The sequence below is a fragment of the Amblyraja radiata genome, chromosome 7 (genome assembly GCF_010909765.2).
Source record: "Amblyraja radiata isolate CabotCenter1 chromosome 7, sAmbRad1.1.pri, whole genome shotgun sequence".
NCBI lineage: Eukaryota > Metazoa > Chordata > Chondrichthyes > Rajiformes > Rajidae > Amblyraja > Amblyraja radiata.
Window position 1 is genome coordinate 61,558,878 of NC_045962.1, and position 24,343 is coordinate 61,583,220.

A 24,343-nucleotide genomic window follows, 5' to 3' on the forward strand; every position below is an offset into this window, starting at 1 on the left:
ATTAATTACTGGCGATGACAGGATATAGCTGGAATGGTGACAATCCTAAATTATCTGCTATGCTGCTCCTAATAAAACATCTTAAACCAATAACGATATCAATGAAAATTCAGTGAAGACCAAACACATTCCTCCTGAATGTCAGTGTGGATTCTCCCACTATCTCAATAGGGCTTTTTAGTGAAACCCTGCAGAAGAAGCTTAAACAATCATTCCTCCTGAGCTTTCAATTACTAAAATATAACATTTTACTGTGCAACTATGATTAGTAACAAATAAGAGCAAAGCATACACAATATTTTTACACTGAAATGATGGTGTGAGTTGGGTGACACCATGGAAATTCTTTGTTAATGATTGCTTCAAATCCTAGTGTTTTGATTTCCTGACAAATTCATCGTGTCCGAGGCTGAATCCAGATATTTCCTTGATCTTCCAGTTTTCCAAATTTTATATGCAAAGATAGCCAATAACACAACAGCAATTATTGAAATAATGAACAAAGTATACAGAGCACTTGTTGCATCCAGACTAGAAATTTCTAATCCTAGGAAATAAACCTGTGCACCAGATGTCAAGCCAGTCGAAGTGGTTTTCACTGTTGATGGTTCTGTGGTGGTAGCTAGCAAAATAAACAATTTATTTATGTTTAGTGAAAAATCATTCTACATGCTTTTACTCATTCATAGTAAAAGAAAAAATATATTTTGCATTTGTCTAATTCTGATTGATAACAAAGAATGAAGTGCTCCCAAATGGTAGCTTAAATACAGCAATGCATCACTTCTGGATGAACTCAATGCTTTCCATGCTCGCTTCAAAAGGGAGAACATTGATGTACCTTCTTGAGCCCCCACTGTCCCTGACAACACTGTAATTTCAGTCCACCAAGGCCAATGTTAGAAGATCCTTCTTGAGGGTGAACCCTCAGAAAGCATTTGGCCCTGATGGTGTACCCGGCCTCGTTCTTAAAACCTGCAAGGACCAACTGGCTTGAGTTTTTGCGGACATCTTCAACCTCTGCTAAGGTTCAAGATGCCCACCTGATTTAAAAGGACATCCATAATGTCAGTGCCCAAGAAGAACAAGGTGATATGCCTCAATGACTACCGACTGGTGACATTGATAACTGTGGTTTTGAAGTGCTTTGGGAAGTTGGTTAAGACATATATAACTCCTGCCTTAGTAAGGATCTGGACCTACTTCAATGCGTCTACCATCACAGCAGTTCAACAAGGTATGTGATCTTGCTGGCTCTCCATTGTGGGCTGAGCCTCGTGACTAATAAGAATACATACATCATGGTGTCGTTAATTCACTACAGCTCACCTTTCAACACAATCACATTCCCCATAAATCTGTTATTATAATTGGGGAACTGGGTCTCTGCTCAACCCCAATGCAAATGAATCCTCAAATTTGATGTTGGCAATCCACAATCAGTACAAATTGACGACACCGCTTCCTCCTCAATGACCATTAATGCAGGAGCACCTCAAGGCTATGTGCTCAGTCCCCTGGTCAATTTTCTCTATATGCATGTCTGGTGCTGCAGCCGGATGACCCCAGGATCATCTGGGAGAATAGTACCATTGGGCAGGAAGGTACTGAAGCCTGAAATCGCACTCCACTATATTCAGGAGCAGCTACTTTCCTACAACAATCACTTCTTGAACTAACCCACACTACCCAGTGCTTATGTGGATCTCGGAGAAGCAGCAATCAAAGAGAAGCAGGGAGAAGAGCCTATTGGCTGAAACCCATGGGAGAGGTGGGTCAGTGGGGAAAAATAGTTTATAAACTAAGGAATTTGATTTGTAAATTGGCAAATTAGGCAATTTAGCAGTCAATATAAGCAAGGCTGCTCTACGAGAGCGGCAGTGGGCAACCGGCCTTGTGAGCAAAATGTGAGTCTTTGGCTCGAGAGTCTTCGGCGAGTAGGCTGAGGAGAGGAGACTATGCAAAAGGCTGGAGAGGACGGGATGCGGTGAACACATGACGGGTAAGATGAGACAGTGTGATGCTTGCAGGATATAACCATATAACAATTACAGCACGGAAACAGGCCATCTCGGCCCTACAAGTCCGCGCCGAACAATTTTTTTCCCTTAGTCCCACCTGCCTGCACTCATACCATAACCCTCCATTCCCTTCTCATCCATATGCCTATCCAATTTATTCTTAAATGATACCAACGAACCTGCCGCCACCACTTCCACTGGAAGCTCATTCCACACCGCTACCACTCTCTGAGTAAAGAAGTTCCCCCTCATGTTACCCCTAAACTTCTGTCCCTTAATTCTGAAGTCATGTCCTCTTGTGGGAGACCAGGTACATGGATGGAGCCTCTGGCTGCTACAACTGTGGCAAGTGCGTCCAGGTTCTGATCCTGAAGGACCGTGTTAGGGTACTGGAGAAGCAGCTGGTTAACCTCAGGGCCATCCGGGAAAATGAGAGTTTCCTGGACAGGACCTACAGTGAGGTGGTCATGCCGAGGATACGGGAAGAAGGAAGGTGTATGACTGAGAGAAAGGGTGATAATCGTGGAGTGCAGGTAACCCAGGTGCCTAATGAAAACAGGTACGCCCTCTTGGGAACTGTTGGGGGAGACGATGCTTCCAGTCCAAGCGGCGGGCACATCGGTGGCTCCAATCCTAGAGATGGGACTTGACCGGCGAGACCGACGTCGGGCAGAGCCATAGTGGTGGGTGACTCCATTGTCAGAGGAGCGGACAGGAGATTCTGTGGCGGCAGACGAGACGCGAGGATGGTCTGTTGCCTTCCTAGTGCCAGGGTTCAAGATGTCACGAGCTGAATTCAGAACATCCTCGAGAGGGAAGGTGAACCGCCAGCAGTAGTTGTGCACGTAGGCACAAACGACATCGGGAAGAAGAGGAAGGAGGTTCTGCAACGTGAGTTCAGAGAGTTAGGAAGAAGACTGAAAAGCAGGACTTCTAGGGTGGTTATCACTGGATTGCTTCCAGAACCTCGTGTTAGTGAGGATAGGAACAGGGATATAGGGGATCTGAATGTGGCTGAGGGGCTGGAGCAGGGAGCAAGGATTTAGATTTATAGACCACTGGGATCTCTTCTGGGGTAGGGGTGACCTGTACAAAAGGGACGGGTTACACCTTAACTGGAGGGGACTGACATTCTGGCAGGCAGGTTTGCTAGGGCTACACGTGTGGGTTTAAACTAAACAGTGGGGGGGATGGATTGACAAATTAGGAGTATAAAGATGGAGTTGATGGGGAAGTGACTACAGGAAAAGTTACAAAAAACTCTCGAATTAATGGGAAGGAAAGTTTGAAAAGGGATAAAAGAGTAAGGTCAGGGCCAATTGCGAGCGGTGCGAGAGGGGAGGTGAATACGGAGGTCAAAGTGTTGTATATGAATGCGCGAAGTATAAGAAATAAAGTCGACGACCTTGAGGCTCAGTTAGAAACTGGCAAGTATGATGTTGTGGGAATTACAGAGACATGGCTGCAAGAGGGCTAGGGCTGGGAACTGAATATTCAAGGCTATACCTCCTATCGAAAAGACAAACAGGTGAGCAAAGTGGGTGGGGTAGCTCTGTTGGTGAGGAATGAAATTCAGTCCCTTGCAAGGGGTGATATTGAAACAGGAGATGTGGATAGAACTAAGGAATTGTAAGGGTTAAAAGACCCTAATGGGACTTATCTACAGGCCCCCAAACAGTAGTCTGGATATAGGATACGTTGAATCAGGAGTTAAAATTGGCATGTAGTAAAGGTAATGCTATGGTTGTTATGTGAGATTTCAACATGCAGGTAGACTGGAAAAATCAGTCCAAGAAAGGGAGTTTGTGGAATGCCTCCGTGATGGATTTGGTGTTATGTAATGAACCGGATTTGATAAAGGAACTTGAGGTTAAGGAGCCATTAGGAGGTAGTGACTATAATATGGTCAAGTTTAATCTACAATTGGAGAGGGAGAAGGGTAAATTGGAGGTGGCAATGTTACAGTTGAATAAAGGGGACTATGGGGCCATGAGGGAGGAGCTGGCCAAAGCTGACTGGAAAGATACACTAGCAGGGATGACAGTGGAACAACAATTGCAGGTATTTCTGAGAATAATACAGAAGGTGCAGGATCAGTTCATTCCAAAGAGGAAGAAAGGTTCCAAGGGGAGTAAGGGGCGACCGTGGCTGACAAGGGAAGTCAGGGACAGTATAAAAATAAAAGAGAAGTACAACGTAGCAAGGATGAGCAGGAAGCAAGAGGATTGGGTAATGTTTAAAGAACAACAGAAGATAACTAAAAAGGCAATACGGGGAGAAAATATGAGGTACGAAGGTAAGCTGGCCAAGAATATAAAGGAGGATAGTAAAAGCTTCTTCAGGTATGTGAAGAGGAAAAAATTAGTTAAGACAAAAGTTGGACCCTTGAAGACCGAAAAAGGTGAATTTATTATGGGGAACAAGGAAATGGCAAGTACTTTGGATCCATCTTCACTAAGTAGGCCACAAACAATCTTCCTGATATACTAGTGGCCAGAGGATCTGGGGTGACAGAGGAACTGAAGGAAATCCACATTAGGCAGGAAATGGTGTTGGGTAGACTGATGGGATTGAAGGCTGATAAATCCCCAGGGCCTGATGGTCTGCATCCCAGGGTACTTAAGGACGTGGCTCTAAAAATCGTGGATGCATTGGTGATAATTTTCCAATGTGCTATAGACTCAGGATCAGTTCCTGTGGATTGGAGGACAGCTAATGTTATCCCACTTTTTAAGAAAGGCGGGAGAGAGAAAACAGGGAATTATAGACCAGTTAGCCTGACATCGGTGGTGGGGAAGATGCTGGAGTCAATTATAAAAGATGAAATAGCGGCACATTTGGATAGCAGTAACAGGATCGGTCCGAGCCAGCATGGATTTACGAAGGGGAAATAGTGCTTGACTAATCTTCTGGAATTTTTGAGGATGTAACTAGGAAAATGGACAAGGGAGAGCCAGTGGATGTAGTGTACCAGGACATTCAGAAAGCATTTGATAAGGTCCCACATAGGAGATTAGTGGGAAAAATGAGGGCACATGGTATTTGGGGTAGAGTGCTGACATGGATAGAAAATTGGTTGGCAGACAGGAAACAAAGAGTAGGGATTAACGGGTCCCTTTCAGCATGGCAGGCAGTGACTAGTGGGGTACCGCTAGGCTCGGTGCTGGGACCGCAGCTATTTACAATATACATCAATGATTTAGATGAAGGGATTCAATGTAACCTTAGTAAATTTGCAGATGACACAAACCTGGGTAGCAGTGTGAACTGTGAGGAGGATGCTATGAGAATGCAGGGTGACTTGGACAGGTTGGGCGAGTGGGCAGATGCATGACAGATGCAGTTTAATGTGGCTAAATGTGAGGTTATCCACTTTGGTAGCAAAAACAGGAAGGCAGATTACTATCTAAATGGTGTCAAGTTGGGAAAAGGGGAACTACAATGGGATCTGGTAGTCCTTGTTCATCAGTCAATGAAAGTAAGCATGCAAGTACAGCAGGCAGTGAAGAAAGCGAATGGCATGTTGGCCTTTATAACAAGAGGAGTTGAGTATAGGAGTAAAGAGGTCCTTCTGCAGTTGTATAGGACCCTAGTGAGACCACACCTGGAGTATTGTGTGCAGTTTTGGTCCCCTAACTTGAGGAAGGACATTCTTGCTATTGAGGGAGTGCAGCGTAGGTTTACAAGGTTAATTCCCGGGATGGCGGGACTGTCATATGCTGAGAGAATGGAGCAGCTGGGCTTGTATACTCTGGAGTTTAGGAGGATGAGAGGGGTTCTTATAGAAACATAGAAGATTATTAAGGGTTTGGACACGCCAGAGGCAGGAAACATGATTCCCGATGTTGGGGGAGTCCAGAACCAGGGGCCACAGTTTAAGAATAAGGGGTAAGCCATTTAGAATGGAGACGAGGAAACACCTTTTTCTCACTGAGAGTCGCGAGTGTGGAATTCTCTGCCTCAGAGGGCGGTGGAGGCCGGTTCTCTGGATACTTTCAAGTGAGAGCTAGATAGGGCTCTTAAGATAGCGGAGTCAAGGGATATGGGGAGAAGGCAGGAACGGGGTACTGATTGGGGATGATCAGCCGATCACATTGAATGGCGGTGCTGGCACGAAGGGCTGAATGGCCTACTCCTGCACCTATTGTCTATTGTCTATACCCTAAACCTATCTCAACAACAGAACACTATTGACCACCTTTTGCATTACTATCGTCTATGGTCTCAGCTACTTCTTCTTCTTGCGTATGACGTGCACAGCCTAAAGTTGTAGGACAACTTGTTCTATTTGATCTTATTTAATTGTGCACGCCGGGTTGATTGTATTCGGCGAAACAGGGCGGACCACGTGAAGGATGCAATCCTCCACCCCTTGGTCTCAGCAACTGCAGGGAGAACATCAGTTTGTTGGAGGAAGGAACTGTTTGCTCAAACGGTGTCTTTCGGCATTCAAATCAAATTTCACATCTCCCATCATGTGCACTATGTTTCCAGAAGCTCCGATCGACAGGATGCACTGTCGAAACCCACCAGTTCTGCAACTTCTACCACTGAGATGGACATCAGTGTGCATGCAATGAAAATACCATCACCACATCCACATTCCTGTCCAAGGCTTCACTTGGATAAGTATTGTTGTTACCTTGCCAAAAATTGGGGTAAGATCCTTGGCTATGATTTTATTGAATGATAGGTCATATATGAGGATCTACAGAGCCAGTCCTGCTTCTATTTCTTGGGCTCTTCTGCAATAATATTAATAGTGGACAAATTGATGGTAAAGTGGCATCTAACGTAGGTGGTATTGTAGACAGTGAGGACGAGTATCAAAAATTGCAGTAGGATTTGTGTTTTCTTCAATGTATAATGCACAGTGGTATTACTTACCCTCTGATTGCAGACATTTGTGTGGCCCTAAAGCCGGATCAGGAAAGCCATTACAATGTATAATTGTAGAATAAAATTTGGTTGATGCTTTCGGAATGCGAGGCAAAGAAGGGTCTGTGTAATTTACATAGAATAATCCAAATCTGTCAGCGTAACCTACAGCCCATTCAAAGTTGTCCATCAGTGACCATGCTGTGTAGCCCCGTACATCGACTCCATCAAGTTTAATAGCTGTGTGTGAAATAGAAAATAGTTAGAATTCTGTTACATCCCTTTAAGTATTATTCAACAAGTTATCAGTATCTGTTAAAGATCAGAAATGGGATAGAGGAGAGGATGTGAATATATGGGACTAACTTTAGCTTTAACTAATAGCTTTAAAGTGAGAGGGCAAAGTTTGAGGTAGAAGCAAATGGCAAGTTTTTTACAGATAGAGTGATGAGTACTTGGAACAAATTGCAAAGGGTAGTGGTGGAGACAGATAGACAGGCACAGGGATATGCAGGGATTTAAATTATATGGATCACATGGAAGCAGACGAGATTGTTTTAACATGTTCGGCACAAGCATGTGAGCCGAAGGACCTACTCCTGTGATGTACTGTTCTGTTCCAGCAATAATCTGGTTCTATTGTTGGTTAAGTGTTGACAATTCCATAACGTAGATAACAAATATTGAGCCAATTGCTTCACTGGCAGCAGTTCAGCGGTACATTCTCAGAATGGAGTTAGAGTGAACAATGGATGAGAGAGATAGCTTATTTAAGTATTAGAATTCATAGAACAAATAGTAAAATATTTGGAACATGTTAAGCCTCTATTTAAATGTTCCCAATATCTCCTAGCATTTTAATATGTTTCTGTAGGTATGTTACAATACTTACCTTCAGCGGCGCTGCAATTCTGCCACTGACCGTGTGCGCGATTTTGGCACCTTTGAGTGGGGCGGCGGGGTTAAAAAGCAGTTTTTTCCTACCTTGTCCTGGAATATATTTGGTTGGAGTGCAAGCTTTTGCTGAAGAATCGTTCCGACGGGCGTTCTGTGTATTTTTGTTTTTTAATCACCCGACAATTTCAGCACTGGAGTAATTTTAAAATCAGCTTCTAAAGCCGTCAATGCCGAAAACGGGGACGGATTTCAGGTACGGGACAGGTAAAAGAAAGCCGTTTATTTTATGTATAAAAGTGCTCCTTAAGATGCCTTTAATTAACATTTTAAGTTGCGAAACGGTGATTTAGTCCCCATACGAACCAGCAGTATTTTTCCTGCCGATATGGGATATAAAATCACCGCAAACCGCAACGTTCCAAATTATCGCGTTCCAGAAAAACCCACTCGCAAGATGATTTAAATGCCCATTAATTTACAGGTATTAAACATTAAATTTCTTCCATTTGGCCTATAAATCCATGACAATGAGATTTAAAAATTATGTTATATTGTGAATTCTTGTGCGAATGTTATTTGGACACTTAGGCTATTTAAAAATGTTAATCTATTCTTAAGAAATTGATAGATGTTTAGATCTAGTAATTGAATTTTGTAATTAGCTTCAATTAGGTAACTATCTAATTATATGCTTTAATTTCAAGTCATCTAAGTAAGATTGTTTCATATTTGTTTCAGAATGCTTCAATCTATAATAACTGAAAAATTATTTCAGTTCTCTTAATTTTTAAGAAAGTTATGGGCTTTTGACTGTCCTTGATCACAGCTTTTGAGTTAAGTCAATGGAAACGCAATAGGGAACAAGATGCTAATTTCCGCGTATGAAAATGGCCATAACTTTTTTAATACTGAAGATATGAAAGTGAATTAGGTGTCAAATTAAACTTCTTTTTATGCTTTATCAGATGGGATAAATTACAGACTAGATTTTTAAAATCTCAAAATGTTGTAACATTGCTACATTGTTAAAACAAATACAACATGTATTATCTCTGCATTAAAATGGTGTAAAGTAAGAAATAAAAACAAGATGGTCAGTGAACTTAAAAATACTGCTCACTGCAATGGATGTGCTGAAACAGGATTAATTTTTAAACTTGCGAAAGTCGAGGCACTTATTTAGAATGAGCTGTTTAATTTGAAGCAGATGGCGAGCTGGCAACAGGACACATACATTACAGGAACGTGTAAATGATGTACGGTACTTTAAACAAGTAGGGCCAGACATCACATTTTACTTCGGAGTCACGTGAGTGACTACGTGAAGAAGGCCGTCCAGGCGCACGCGCGTCATCTCGTCAGACGCATTGCGCTGCGACCGCGGTAGGAGGACGGACCTCCAAGCGATGTGTGAAAGAAAACCTGAACGTAAGTATTTTTACTTTCATTTTCAGGCTGCTTTTCTCTGGAGAGACTGCGTGCAGAGACAGGCAAGTCTTAGTTTATGGAGAAAGGTGGGAGGAATAAGGGATAACGCACTGCAGTAAGCACTCAAGATGTCTGAGAGTAGCGGGCGCCCGACTAAAAAGTCGGTAGATAAACCGAGTACTTCTAAACCGGGAGAAAAAAGTCCCGTTGAAACTCCCGCCGGGAGCAAAGCCAAAAACAAAACTTATCGGCTGGTAGACTCGGACGAATCTGAAACAGAGATCGTATCAGACAGACTTTCTCAGCTGGAATTCCTCATGGGTAAAAAGACTTTAAAGGCAAACTCCAGAAGGAGTATAAAAAAAAAAACGCGGGCTCAAAGATCAACCGCATGGAACACCCAGAAGAGGTTCTGGGAAACGTTGGCCCAGATTTGAGCCAGCGACCGAAATGCCTGATGATAAAGATGAATATATGGGCTGACCTGAAACGGAGGCAGCACCAGAAATGTCTGAAAGACAATACAGACGTTGGTCTACAGGAGACCCAGAATATGGAGCAGCATCCAAAAGTGGGCTGCCAATATACAGCTCAATGGAAGAGCTTGATGTACCCCAAAGAGGGACAAAAAAGCGTAGACCTCTCAGAGAGCCATCACATGAAATACCTGATGATGAATATCCAGGTGAAACCCATTATGAGGAATATACAGAATACTCTGATAACGAATCATATAAGGACCAGAGCCCACAAAAAAAAGAAATGTACCAGGGCTGGCCCATAAGTTCTCTAGTCCCAGAAAAAAGGGACAACCTCTAAAAGAGGATATAGCAGAAGTATAAATACCTGCTTTCCCATCATTTGGAAGAACCAAGGATGGATGAGATTGAGAACAAATATGAAATCCCGCAGAATTGCGATCTGCTAGTAGTCCCATCTGTCAACAGTGAAGTGTGGAGTTATGGGCACTGCAGTATGCGTTCAAGAAATGAGATTACAGCGGGTACTAAGAATGTGGTCAAGCATCACGGCATTGCCAGAGTCCTGAAAGAAGGAAATGTGACGTTGTCACATCAGGATGTTATGGGAATGATGTGTAATGCACAATTTGAAATAAACTATTCGCAAAAATGCGATAAGACCTAACATACATCCTAAGTTTGCAGGGCTCTGTAAACCATCTAATATACAATTGCCATAACGAAGGCAATATTCATACCAAAGGGTGGCTGGAACTGGTGAAGGAACAAGTCGCTCGTCCCGCATACACGATATTGGCGTACGACCCCAGGACGTGGAGGACATGGTTATTCCCACAAGGGGCAAGGTACAAAAAGTGACACCAGCAAATCCTGAGGTAGGTGGTTCTGGTTCTGAGACAAACATATCAGATGTGTCCTATTCACAAATTGGGGGGAAATTACAATTCTTCCTAAAAAGAAGGGCAACAAATAACATCTGATGCCTATATACTGTGCAGTATAATGGGGTTTAGAATTGAATGCTACCAAAAAATGAAAATTCCCCTACTCAACATATTCCAAGACGAATACATGTTCTCTAAAGAAGAGATTAGAATTATTCAAGTAGAACTTGATATATTGAGTAAAAAAGGGGTAATTGAGAAAACAACATCAAAACCACCAGTGCATATCTAGTATTTTCTCTATACCTAAAAAAGGATGGTGGCAGTAGAATCATTTCGACCTTACAAGTCTCAACCCTTTTGTACAGTATAAACATTTCAAAATGGAGACATATACTAATGCTTTGCAGTTAAATTCAACAAGAGGCTATATGGCAAGCATAGATCTCCAAGATGCGTATTACTCTGTGGCTGTGCAAGGTAAGATCGTAGATATTTGAAATTTATCTGGATGCATCAATTGTGGCAATTCAAAGCATTGCCCTATGGTTTAACCTCAGCCCTTAGATTGTTTACTAAACTGGAAAAAACAATCTTAGCATTGTTAAGAGTCCAAGGCCATTTGATAATGGTTTATTTGGATGATATTTTAGTTGTGGCACTGAAGCCATAACGACAGCATCAGTTTTAAAAGTCAAATTAACATTAAAAATCTGGGCTTCTTTATCTCTCCAGATAAATCTAGATTGACACCCAACAAAATAATTGATTACTTGGGGTTCACTATTAATTCAGAGCACATGATAGTGACGTACCCAAGGACTAAAGCTGCAGTGAATTGAGAGTTGTAAGGAACTAATTGCAGGCAAACAACCATCAATCAGGAAAGTGGCAAGCCTAATTGACAAACTAATTGCTTCTTTCCAGCTGTTCAGCTTGGCCCACTGCATTACCATCAACTGCAGTGAGCAAAGGTTAAAAGACATTCCGGGTATTTGATAGACCCATGTAACTACCAAACACAGCAATTTATGATATAAAATGGTGAATTAATAATGTTGATTGATCTTACAGGAAAAATTCTGGTTGAATCACCAGCTATCAGCCTACAAACCGATGCAAGTGCACTAGATTGGGGAGATGCTGATACCATCTCAAGCTGTGGAGATAGATCAAATGCAGAGGAAGAACCTTTGCTCGAGACACATGGCATTAATTATCTTGAATTACTAAGTGTATTTCATGGGCTTAAAGCCCTTTGCTGCAAGGTACAAAATTTGCATGTACAGGTTCAGATTGACAATACTACGGCAGTAGCATATGTCAATCATATGGGTGGAATCAAATCAGAAGCATTTGACAGATTAGCAAACAGGAATTGGCACTGGTGCATTAAGAGAGACATTTGGTTCTGCAATTTACCTACCAGGTAAATTCAATATATTGCAGACACTAGGTCACGGAAATTTAATGACAATACAGAATGGATGTTAGAAACATAGAAAATAGGTGCAGGAGTAGGGCATTCGGCCCTTCGAGCCTGCACCGCCATTCAATATGATCATGGCTGATCATCCAACTCAGTATACTGTTAAACCGTGACATTTTCCATAAGATTGTGAATAAATTTGGGAAACCAGAAATTGACTTGTTTGCATCCAGATTGAACCACCAGTTACCTCAATATGTTTCGTGGGAACCAGACATAGGTGCAACAAGGGTACATGTGTTTACGTTAAATTGGGGTGGAATGTTTATATGCATTTCCTCCCTTTTGTCTGATCAGTAGAGTCTACAGAAGGTCAAACAAGATAATGCTTCAGGATTGTTCGTGGTTCCAGACTGGCCACACAACCATGGTATCAACTAGTGTTAAAAAAGATGACAGAACCTATAATGCATGTATCAAGACAAGAAAACCTACTCATGCACTCTGTAACTGGTGATTTCATCATTTACATGATCGTATTGATTTATTGATTTGCAGATTAAAAAAAGGACATATCTTGGAAGAGACTAACGGATCGCAGTATGTATGTAATTACAGGATCCTGGAGGGATAATACCCAGAAGCAGTATATCTCTTACATTAAGAAATGGGAGCAGTTTGTTCAACACAAAATATTATTACCATGCTGCACACAAGTCAGATGTTGTAGAATTCTTGTCAACATTACATTTTGATGCTAATTTAAGTATAGTGCGATCAACGCTGCAAGGAGTGCCCTCTCTGCATATTTATCGAGAACATTGGAACAACAAGTTCTAGGATCACACCCCTTGATTTGTAGATATATGAAGGGCATCTTTAATGCTAAACCTCCCAGACCGAGATATACGGAAATCTGGAATGTAAGGGATGTACTCACACTACTTAGGGATTGGAATTCCATCTCAAATTTGTTTTTAGACAAAATCACTATGAAAGTAGTCATGTTAATGGCTTTAGTCTCAGCCCAAAGAGTACAAACTTTACACAAGTTACTAGAGTAGACAGAATGGAATGGCAGCAGAGGAAATTACATTCTATGTCTATGACCTGCTAAAACAGAGCAGACCAGGAGTCTCGGGGTGTAAATTGGGTTTCAGTATATCCTACAGAAAAGACTAGGTGTAGTTACATGTTTGAAACACTACATTGAGACCACCAAGCACCTTAGAGGTGTAGAATCCGCATTATTTATCAACCATAAATAACCACACAAAAAAGTGACAACACAAACAATTTCAAGATGGCTGAATAAGGTGCTATTGGATTCAGGAATTGATACTGACAAATTTTAATCTTATTCCACCAGGACGTTCCAATAGACCATATCCTCACGACCGCAGGATGGTCAAATGAAAGGATTTTTACAAATATTACCACAAAGAGATTGCAGACCCTGGTGTAATTGGTGGTACTGTTTGGATTCAGTATTAAATGTTCCCAGTGATTCAAATGGGACATAATGTTTATCATAAAACAAACCATTAACTGATTAACAAATGTCATGGTTGCATGTTATTGACTGTTTTTCACTCATAGAGTCAATCTAAATGCAGTGATACGCCGGAATTGAATCTACTGCCTGAAATCACAGAAGCTTTAAAATCTTCACGTAGTCACTCATGTGACTCCGAAGTAAAATAGTAAGATTAAATGAGCTTACCAGTTTGAAGTTTGATCTTTATTTTATGAGGAGTTACGTCGAGGGACTACGTGCCCTCCGCTCCCACCCTAATTGAATTGAATTGAATTGAAATAATTTAATTGCCACACAACCAAGGTCGGTGGTATTTGGGTTGCCAGCAGCGGTACAATAATAAAGAACACAACCACAATAAAAATTTTACACAAACATCCACCACAGCATTCATCACTGTGGTGGAAGGCACAGAGCTTGGCCAGTCCTCCTCCATTTTCCCCCGTGGTCGGGACCTCCACCCTCCACAGCCGTTGCTGCGGGCGTCCAGATGGTAAGGGACAAAGTCAAAGTCAAGGTGAGTCCAGGATCGGCTCTTCCCAACCAGAGACCGCGGCTTCAGGCTGGTGTAGGCCGCAGGCCAGCGGTCAAAGTTTTAAAGTACCTGCCGTGCCGCAGCCGGAAGCACCGCAGTCTGCAGGGCCGGCGGTCGAAGCTCCCCTCCTGGGGTGATGTTAAGTCCATACCGCGCCCGCGGTAGAAGATGGCCGCGGGCCGGCGGTGGAAGCTTCTTCCCCCGGGTCCCCAACGTGAGATCCCGGGCTGCAGACGCCGCACCAGCTGGAGTTCTGCAGACCGCTGCTTCAGGCTGCCGGCTGCCGCGGGCCAGCGTAACGGAGCGCTCCCCTCCAGCGAGGTCTCACCCGCTCCGCGCCGAGAGTCCACGCTGTGCCCACCGCTGAAGCCCCGGGCACGTCTCCGGGAAAGTCGGCGCCGATCCATGCTGTTAGGCCACGGGGGAGGCGGCCTGAAAAAGTCGCCTCTCCATGGAAGAGGCGGCCGAAACGGTTTCCCCCTCACCCCCCCACACCACCCCCCACACATAACACACAAAGAAACATTCAAAACACACTTTTAAACATACTAAAAAAATAAAAAAAGTTGAAAAAAGACGGACACGCTGCCGACAGGCGCTGCCAGTGCAGCGCCCCCTACCGTAGGTAAGTTAAGTTTGTATCACGTAGCTTACTATTATGCTTCGGTATATATCATCTGTGATTTCACACCGCTGCTTTGAAGTTTGACGTGCGTGCGCCTGGACGGCCTTCTTCACGTAGCTCCTCGACGTAACTCCTCATAAAATAAAGATCAAACTTCAAACTGGTAGGTTCTCGTTTAATCTTACTATTTTGGCCGACAACAACGTGATGGTTTGATTACCAGAGCACCAGAGTAATGGGTGACAGAGAGTCTCCCCTTTGCAACTGGATCCTTGAATTCTCTGCCACAGAAGGCGATGGAGACCGGTTCACTGGATGCATTCAAGAAAGAGATAGAGCTCTTAAAGATAGCGGAGTCAGGGGATATGGGGAGACGGCAGAAACGGGGTACTGATTGTGGATGATCAGCCATGATCACATTGAATGAAGGTGCTGGCTCGAAGGGCCGAATGGCCTACTCTTGCACCTATTGTCTATCAGTGTAGATCAGCAATAAAATGTCCTCCTATGTGCTCAGCCCCTTCCTCTACTCTTGACACCTATGACTGTATGGCGAAGCCATCTATAATTCACCCGCAATACTCCTGTGTAACGTGATAAAAGTGTATTTGAGTTTCAGCATGCAAAGTCCAGAAATCTGTTCACCCCATAGGTGACATCAGAGTTTTACTGCATAGGTGTGAGTTGGGTTTAAATCTAAATGCTTAATTTGAATTGACAGTAACATCTTGTATTATTAAAGGTTTTTATTTGAGGCATGGATGACATGAATTAATGTCCATCAAATATCAATATTAAATTATTTCATTAATATATTTGATATTAATATCAAATATCTGGTTTAAATATGTGTAATGTGTTGATAAAACAGTGAACAGTGCAAAGAGCAGGGCTTTACATTTGAAAGTGTTTACGAGAGTTAGCAAGAAACATAGAAAATAGGTGCAGGGGGAGGCCATTTGGCCCTTCGAGCCAGCACCGCCATTCTTTGTGATCATGGCTGATCCCCTATCAATAACCCGTGCCTGCCTTCTCCCCATATCCCTTGACTCCACTAGCCCCTAGAGCTCTATCTAACTCTCTCTTAAATACATCCAGTGACTAGGCCTCCACTGCCCTCTGTGGCAGGGAATTCCATAAATTCACAACTCTCTGGGTGAAAAAGTTTTTTCTCACCTCAGTCTTAAATGACCTCCCCTTTATTCTAAGACTGTGGCCCCTGGTTCTGGACTCGCCCAACATTGGGAATTTTTTTCCTGCATCTAGCTTGTCCAGTCTTTTCATAATTTTATATGTTTCTATAAGATTGCCCCTCATCCTTCTAAACTCCAGCAAGTGTGCCTTAAATACTGGATTGAAGGTAGTGTAGCAGTACCTATGTGGCAAATAATAGTAAACTGTTTACCACTTAGACTTCATTTGCATTTAAGCGGATGTTGTTGGCAGGTGCGTTTGTCGGTGTTATTAAAATGCAAGTCTACAAAATCAGCAGGAAATGTAATAAGGGAGATAAATGCCCATGCCTTTTAAAACTTCATTTATGTAACTCCGATGATAATTGATCCTCCAGACATCATTGAGCCCTTTATCTCCATGCTCTGAAATGCCATTTTCTGTTAGATAAATTGGAGGATTGTTGAACTCTTTTTTGATCCAGTTAAGAATTTTCCTATAACCCCATGGAGTTACTTTCAGCCAGAAAGACCCGGATCTAAGCCAGGTGCGATCTACGGTTGTCCCAGTTCCTCTGGAAATAAAAGGAGGAATTATTTCACACAGTAGAAAATTTAACAGAAAATGTACAAAGAGAAGTCTACTTTTGCCCATTTTAAAATCTACTTATAGGTACATACTGCAATGGATATACCTAATTTAAACTTTACAGTCCTTTCTACTTTTCTAGTGGTTGATGTTTTCTAGGAAAAAGTGGTTGAAGTTCTTATGAATCCCTGGGTTCATTTAAATATAATTAACTGAGGGATATCCTGATGCAGCTGCACTGGACTGAGCTAACCCAATGCATTGAAGCACCAGCATGGTAAATTCAAAGAAGATTGTCGAGCTCCTATGCCCTCTGGTTTTTTGATTCCCCTACCCTATGTAAAAAACTCAGTGCATTCACCCTGTCCCCCTCATGGTCTGATGCACCTCTATATGATTGATCATCCCTCAGCCTCCTGCGCTCCAAAGAATAGAGTCCTAACCTGCCCAATCTCTCCCTATAGCTTAACCCTTCATGAACTGGCAACATCCTCATATATCTTCTCTGCACTTTTTCCACCTTAATAACATCTTCAGTTGGTAAGATAGATACAAAAAGCTGGAGTAACTCAGCAGGACAGGCAGCATCTCTGGAGAGAAGGAATGGGTGACATTTCGGGTCAAGACCCTTCTTCAGACTGGAAGATTGCTCTATGCATTATCTAGATCTGATTATACTATACAAAAATGCAAACAAGATAGTTAGGAATTCCCATTGAAAGATTCAACAAACTGGGATTTTGAGTTGTGAAAGTGCAGTTCAGGAAGAGACTATCGAAAATCCTAATGTTCTTGAAGGCAGTGCAATCATTATTAAAGTCGAGGAACCCAGAGGTCAATTTGATTGATTGTAGAGTTTTCAAAAGGAAGTAAAGCTGGAAAATATTACAGAAATAAGATGCGGTAAAGTAATGGAGAATAGAAAGGCTGACTGTTGTGCTTTTCATATGGAGAAAGCATATATCGCTAAGGATTAAAAACACGTTAAGGAAATTGATGATTCATGGGTGGAGTTTGTGATCATATTGGTGGTAATGGTGTTAGTCTCTTGAATTGAAGGATAGAGCAGTTTATTATTAATTTTCCACTGCCATTATAGTTGTTAAATGGATGGCATAAGTGCTGGTGGCAGAGGGAAGTATCATAGATGTATGTATGACAACAAAACACATGTCTCGCAATAGCTATGTGTAAATAAAAGGGAAGAGGGCATAGATTGCTGAGGGACTCCAATTGTAAGTTCACCAGATAGGTATAACTGTGTGTGGACAGTTCATACTATGCGGAGGGCCCAAACGTCGATGGCTATGGGAGTCAAGATCGTCCCGTCAATAGACAATAGACAATAGGTGCAGGAGTAGGCCATTCGGCCCTTCGAGCCAGCACCGCCATTCAATGTGATCATCCCCAATCAGTACCCTGTTCCTGCCTTCTCCCCATATCCCCTGACTCCGCTAGTTTTAAGAGCCCTATCTAGCTCTCTCTTGAAAGCATCTAGAGAACCCACCTCCACCGCCCTCTGAGGCAGAGAATTCCACAGACTCACCACTCTCTGTGAGAAAAAGTGTTTCCTCGTCTCTGTTCTAAATGGCTTACTCCTTATTCTTAAACTGTGGCCCCTGGTTCTGGACTCCCCCAACATCGGGAACATGTTTCCTGCATCTAGGGTGTCCAAACCCATAACAATCTTATATGTTTCAATGCGATATCCTCTCATCCTTCTAAACTCCAGAGTGTACAAGCCCAACTGCTCCATTCTCTCAGCATATGACAGTCCTGCCATCCCGGGAATTAACCTTGTAAACCTACGCTGCACTCCCTCAATAGCAAGAATGTCCTTCCTCAAATTAGGGGGAGGGCTCGATGGAGAGCTCAAGACCCCTGACTGCGGAAGAGCTAAGGGAAGAGATTTGAACTTTTTTTCGCCTTCCATCACAGTGAGGAATGTGGAGGAGTCACTGTGGTGGATGCTTATGTTAAAATGTATTTTGTGTGTTCCGTTGCTGTTTAGTTGTATGCCAAGTGAAATTCCTCGTATATGTCAAAACATTCTTGGCCAATAAAGTATGATTGTGATTGTGATTCATCTGGACCTTCTGGCAGAGGATAGGAATTGGAGATGATATCATAAAATAACCTCAATCTAACTAACATTTAAATCTAATGTATTATGTTCTTGTTTCTATAATTTTTTAAACCTTACCTGTCAGCATCATACATCGGGATAAAATTTCCAAAATTGACATTGAAAGCCAACACAGTGGTGTAGTGGTTAAATCCCATAAAATCATAGGTCCCTTTAATTTTCTTTTTTTCAGATTCTGTGAATTCAGGGAGCCTGAGAAGATTATTTGGAAGGCAGTTAAGAATCTCAAAACATTTTTCTTGCCAAATGTTGCCACTTGCACCAGTAATTCTCAGATCTCACTGTGATAGATAGTTTTATTTATGATTTTAAATTACTATGAAAACATGTTTGACTGTTGGATTGTTTAGGTAGGCAAAAAAGTTCCACGTCCTATTGATGGCCACAAGTATGACAAGAAAGGAATATTTAGGTAGCCCGGTTAAGTTTGTTCAATGATCAACTGATGTTATCCTGGCAACTTAAGTAATTTTGAAATTCCTCTCATTATCGTTCTTCAATTGCTATTCCTTACTTAATCTATTCCCAAAGAATTCTAAGGAAAAATGGTGGTTGGACTATTGTTTTATAACTTAGAGATAACAAGGTGTAAATGCCTTGGTTTCTGCTTTATAATTGTACTAGTTTTATAATTGTTGGCAGTTTATGGTGTTGCTGCTGTGGCACCGATACTATAAATCAATGAGATCATCTTCTTTGAATGTCCAGAGGATGCCTAGCAGGTGGTACCTGAAGTATGATGTGAGAAGACAAATGGTTGATTCTGACCAAATAAAGCAGAAACCAAGGCATTTACACCTTGTTGTCTCTAAGTTATAAAACAATTACCTGGATAGAAGTAGCCTAATGGGTCATTATGGATGTTTAGTAATCTGATTTATTCTCTGTAAAGCACTTTGGCTTCAACGTGATTTGATTTAAAAGTGCTATATAAATTAAAATTACTTACTTACTTATGCTACACCTACAACTGTTCTAAATTATAGAAACAAGGAACAGCAAATGCTGGTTTACTCAAAAGGACACAAAGTGCTGGAGTAATATGGAAAAGTGACATGGTTTTGGGTCATGTTTTGAGTCAGGCCCCTTCTTCAGACTAATTCCACCAAGTGCAGGAGTAACTCAGCAGGTCAGGCAGCATCTCTGGAGCTCAAAGTGCTGGAGTAACTCAGTGGATCAAGTAGCATCTCGAGAGTAATCTGAAGAGTGTCCCAACCTGAGCCAATATATTGTCTTTCACTGTTCCAAATTGATGGGCAGTATCCATTAACTAAGTTAAATAACCCAAGAAATTTCCTGGTAGTACAGTGAGGCTAGAAATCTGATGAATTTCTAGACAATATGCATCTTTGACCAAGCAATTTTGGGTTTTTTTCTACTTTGAAACTAGCATTAAATTCATGTTATTGATTCAATGTATAATTACAGCAATAACAATAAATTCTTATAACAACATTAAATCATTTACAGAATTTGAGTCATTTTCCAAAGGCAGCATTAATTTAATACAAAGCTGCAATTAACGTAAACAAAGAAATACGTGCTAATATCTGGCTACATATTACACACTAAATACTAGTCATTGAAAATGCTTATTTCTTACCGAGACTTGGTCAATCCTTGAGCCAAGCTCATCTTTCTCACACGTGTTTTCATTACCTCATTGTAGTCACCATTTTTAAAAATTGGAAATGCAAACCATCCACCATAAAACTAAAGGGAGAAAAATATTAAATTATGCTTTGGTCGAGTCCAAATTCTTTGGGGGCTAAATCAGTAGCTCTTGAACACTGGTTTGTAAATCACAATCAGCATTTGTTCCTTGCCTATCCTTTGTAAGGCAGATTGCACAAAATCTATGTGCTTCATTTATTATTACAATTGCTTCATACGGCCAGCAGTAACTGTGCAACTCGTTCGCATCAATGCGTTTTTGGTTTAGAGATACAGCGCGGAATTTACGATTTTTTCCAAACTAATTACCCTACAAACCCGTATGACTTTGGAGTGTGAGAGGAAACCGGAGAGCCCAGAAAAAATGCTATGTAGGTCACAGGAAGAATGTACAAACTCCGTACAGACAGCACCTTAGTCAGGATCGAACCCGGATCTCTGGCGCTGTAAAGCAGCTACTCTACCGCTGTGCCACCGTGCATTTCAAACATTACTGAAAGCTAGAGTACATTTCCAAAATACAATGCAGCTTGGATGATGAGCTTGCTGGCATTTGAGGGAATCTTTCAGAATGCAGAGTAGAGCATGTTTCAATGAAAAAGAACAATTCTAAGTATATCCACCATCCGTGGTTGACCAAAGAATTTAAAGGTAATGATAAAGAGTGTAATTGTGCAAACATAGGTGTATAAAATAAGGCAGAATATTATAAAAGCAGCAAATTAGATTAATAAGAGACTAACAGGATAATAAGAAAGGAAAGATTAGAATTTCAGATATAGCTTGCAGAAATAAAACTAAAAATAGTTGAAGTTTCTGAGATATTTAAAAAAGGAAAGAACATAGTGAGCAGTTCTAAATGGCCAACTTATTTGGTGACTGATCACTGGTTGTCAATTCCTCAGTGAGGGGAACATCCTCCCAGTAATTAGCCTGTAAGAATTTTATTTTGATGAGATTTTTCTAAAGAAAATGCAGGCCCCTTTTGGGCCAATCTCTCCTTGCACAGCAACCCAGCAATACCTGGAGTTAGTCTAATCATTCGTTGCTGCATTCCTTCTATGAGCAGTATATCCATTTTAAAACAGAATCCAAAAACGTAAACTATATCACAGATGCAGACTCACCAAAGGTTTATAGGATTTGGCCTGGAAAATTAATAGTAAAAAGTAAGAGGGTGGCCAATGTTGAAAATTCAGCATGAATAAGATGTAAGTAACATCCTAGAAATAGATGTCAATCGGGAATTGGAAAGAATGGGGAAGCTCTAGAAAATTACAATCGCTGGTTAAGTTGGTACTGAGCAAATTGTTGAAGGTGGTGAATTGCTGGATTCTATTCTCTAGGGTTTTAAAGAATTAGCTTGGGAGAAAGCTCATGTGGTGGGTTAAATTGTCAAAAAATACCCTAGATTCCATGGAAAATAGCAAATGTGACCCCTTTAACACATAAAGATAGAAAGCAGGATACTACATAGAAAATAGGTGCAGGAGTAGGCCATTTGGCTCTTCGAGCCAGCCCCGCCATATAATATGATCATGGCTGATCATCCAAAATCAGTGCCCCATTCCTGCTTTCACCCCATATCCCTTGATTCCGCAAGCCCTAAGAGCTATATCTAACTCTCTACATGCCAGTTAAATTAACATCTGTCATGGGGGAATTGTTAGAAGCTATGACTAAAGATGTTATAATGAGGCATTTAGAAAAAATCAGACATAGTTAATGTGATTTTGTGGTGAGGAAATCACGTTTTATTAATATTCTTTGAAGAGAATGTGCTGTGGATAAAGGAAACACAGTGTACATATTTGCTAAGGTACCACATCAAAGATTATTACAGAACAAATGCTCATGGTAAAGGGGGTGGAAAGCAGTAGCCATAAATGAATCACTTTCTGGTTGGTAAGATGCAACAACTGGTATGCCACATGGATTTGTCCTGCGGCCTCGACATTTTACGATTTATATACATGACTTAGATGTAAGGCACTGAAGTTTTTTTGCTTACAAGCCAAAGATAAGTGGGGAAATTGATTGTGAAAAATATGAAAGGAGGCTACAAAAGGGTGTAGAAAGTTGAAGTGAGGGGACAAAGATTTGGGAAATTAAATATACTGTGGGAAAAGATGGAGTTTATTTTGTCAGGAAAACAATGATCATATTATCAACATGTTAAAGATTTATAAACCTATGCAATGCAGAGAAAACTGGGGCTTCTGCTGAATGATTCACAAAAGATTATTATGTAAATAGGAAAGCTAATATGTTATTTGAATTGAGAAAAATTGAAGAAATTCTAGTAACCTCCATTTTACAGGTTTCAGTCATTCAGGGGGGCATTTACTGCCACCTTTTGGCAATGCTGGTCTTTCCAGCATCACCCACATTGCACAATGGAATTGAAGGGGAAAAAAAGTGCAACACCTTTTCCTTCAGATATAAATTATTGTTGGAAATTTTTTTAAGTAATGTTTCTAGGTTTTTGTCAATATTTTTCTATCACAGTTTTCCGACGTGATCCCATGTTTTTGCCTTCTGTATCAAAATTGGCCATAAATTTGTTACATTCAATTTCATCTTCCTGACGTAGACTCTTTGTTTAGTTTAGTTTAGTTTAATATTGTCAAATGTATCGAGGTAAGTGAAGAGCTGTTGTTTGCATGCTATCCAGTCAAGGAAAAGACTATACATGATTACAATCAAGCCTCTACAGTTCACAGAAAAAGGATAAAGAGTACAACATTTAGTGCAAAACAAAGTCCGATTCAAGCTAGTTCAGGTTTCCAGTGAGGTAGATGGGAGGTCAGGACCGCATTCTAGTTGATGAGAGGACCATTCAGTTGCCCGATAGCAGCTGGGAAGAAACTGTCCTGAATCTGGAGGTATGCGATTTCAAACGCCTGTACCTTTTGCCTGATGGGAGAGGGGAGAAGAAGGAGTGACCGAGGTGAGACTGATCTTTGATTATATTGGTGGCCTTGCAGAGGCAACGTGAAGTGTAGATGGAGTCCATGGAAGGGAGGTTGGTTTGTGTGATGGTTTGATACACATTGTGTTTCATGTGGGTTTCTAATCTCTCCTGTCGAGGATTTAGTATTCTTTGGATGACAGTGAGTTGACAGGAATTGTAGATGCAGAGGCTCCTATGTGTTTGAAGACAATTGCAGTGCAAGAAGTTGCATCTTATCCATACACATGATCCATTGCTTAACAGCGATTATGGCCAGAAAGAGATTGTTTACTTCCTCCTCTCTTAATTCAGTCAAGAGTTAGATTTAGCTCTTATGGCTAAAGAAATCAAGGGATATGGGGAAATAGCTGGGATGGGGCACTGATTTTAGATGATCAGCCATGATCATATTGAATGGCGGTGTTGGCTCGAAGGGCCGAATAGCCTACTCCTGCACCTATTTTTCTATGTTTTCTGTGTTTCTAAGCTTATTTACCCAAATAAAATGCAAACTAACACAACATTTTCTTTCTTACCATTAAATGTCTATTTGCTGCATCAACATCTTCTTGTTTGTATGGATTCCGTGGTTCAACCCAGTCAGAGTTTATTGTTATGGAGATCAGACCGTGCTGTTGTGACCTGTACGTTTCATTGTACAAATGCCAAACTTCAGCGTGGGCTTTGATTAGATTGTGAGCAACAACATAAGGAGCCGTGCCCAATCTTGTACCAATTCCTGCAAACATAAGAAAGAATGGCTTACTAAATTAAAATAATTTCATATTTTTAAACATAATTGGGATATAAATTAATCCTTGGCTGCTTGAAGTAACTGAGAATGTCTGGTAACGGTTGAATCTTGCCCTCCTGTTGACGTCAAAGAGCTGGATTATAAAAGCAGAATATGTTGCATTCCCATTATAAAATCCGTTCATTGTGTGTGATGATGATGTAGTTATATATACAAAAACTGTGATGTGATGAGATTTGAGATTAACAGAATTTTCATTCATTAGGTGCACTATCTCATTGCATCTATTCATCTGTTGGAGAAATGAACTAAAATATTTAATTATTGGGTCTGGAAATT

The 24,343-nt window shown here is 41.3% G+C and overlaps 1 protein-coding gene across 1 annotated transcript in view; it reads right to left on the bottom strand.

Moving 5' to 3' along the window:
* Positions 1-362: 362 nt before the first annotated feature.
* The window catches only part of lct (lactase), a 49,643-nt gene continuing 25,662 nt past the window's right edge, over positions 363-24,343 (bottom strand). Inside the window, exons 11-16 of the mRNA XM_033023503.1 lie at positions 23,787-23,989; positions 20,227-20,336; positions 18,681-18,815; positions 16,240-16,463; positions 6,917-7,139; positions 363-615 (exon numbers count right to left, since the gene is read on the bottom strand). Of these exons, the coding sequence (XP_032879394.1) occupies positions 363-615; positions 6,917-7,139; positions 16,240-16,463; positions 18,681-18,815; positions 20,227-20,336; positions 23,787-23,989 (1,148 nt within the window). The remainder of the gene's footprint in view (positions 616-6,916; positions 7,140-16,239; positions 16,464-18,680; positions 18,816-20,226; positions 20,337-23,786; positions 23,990-24,343) is intronic.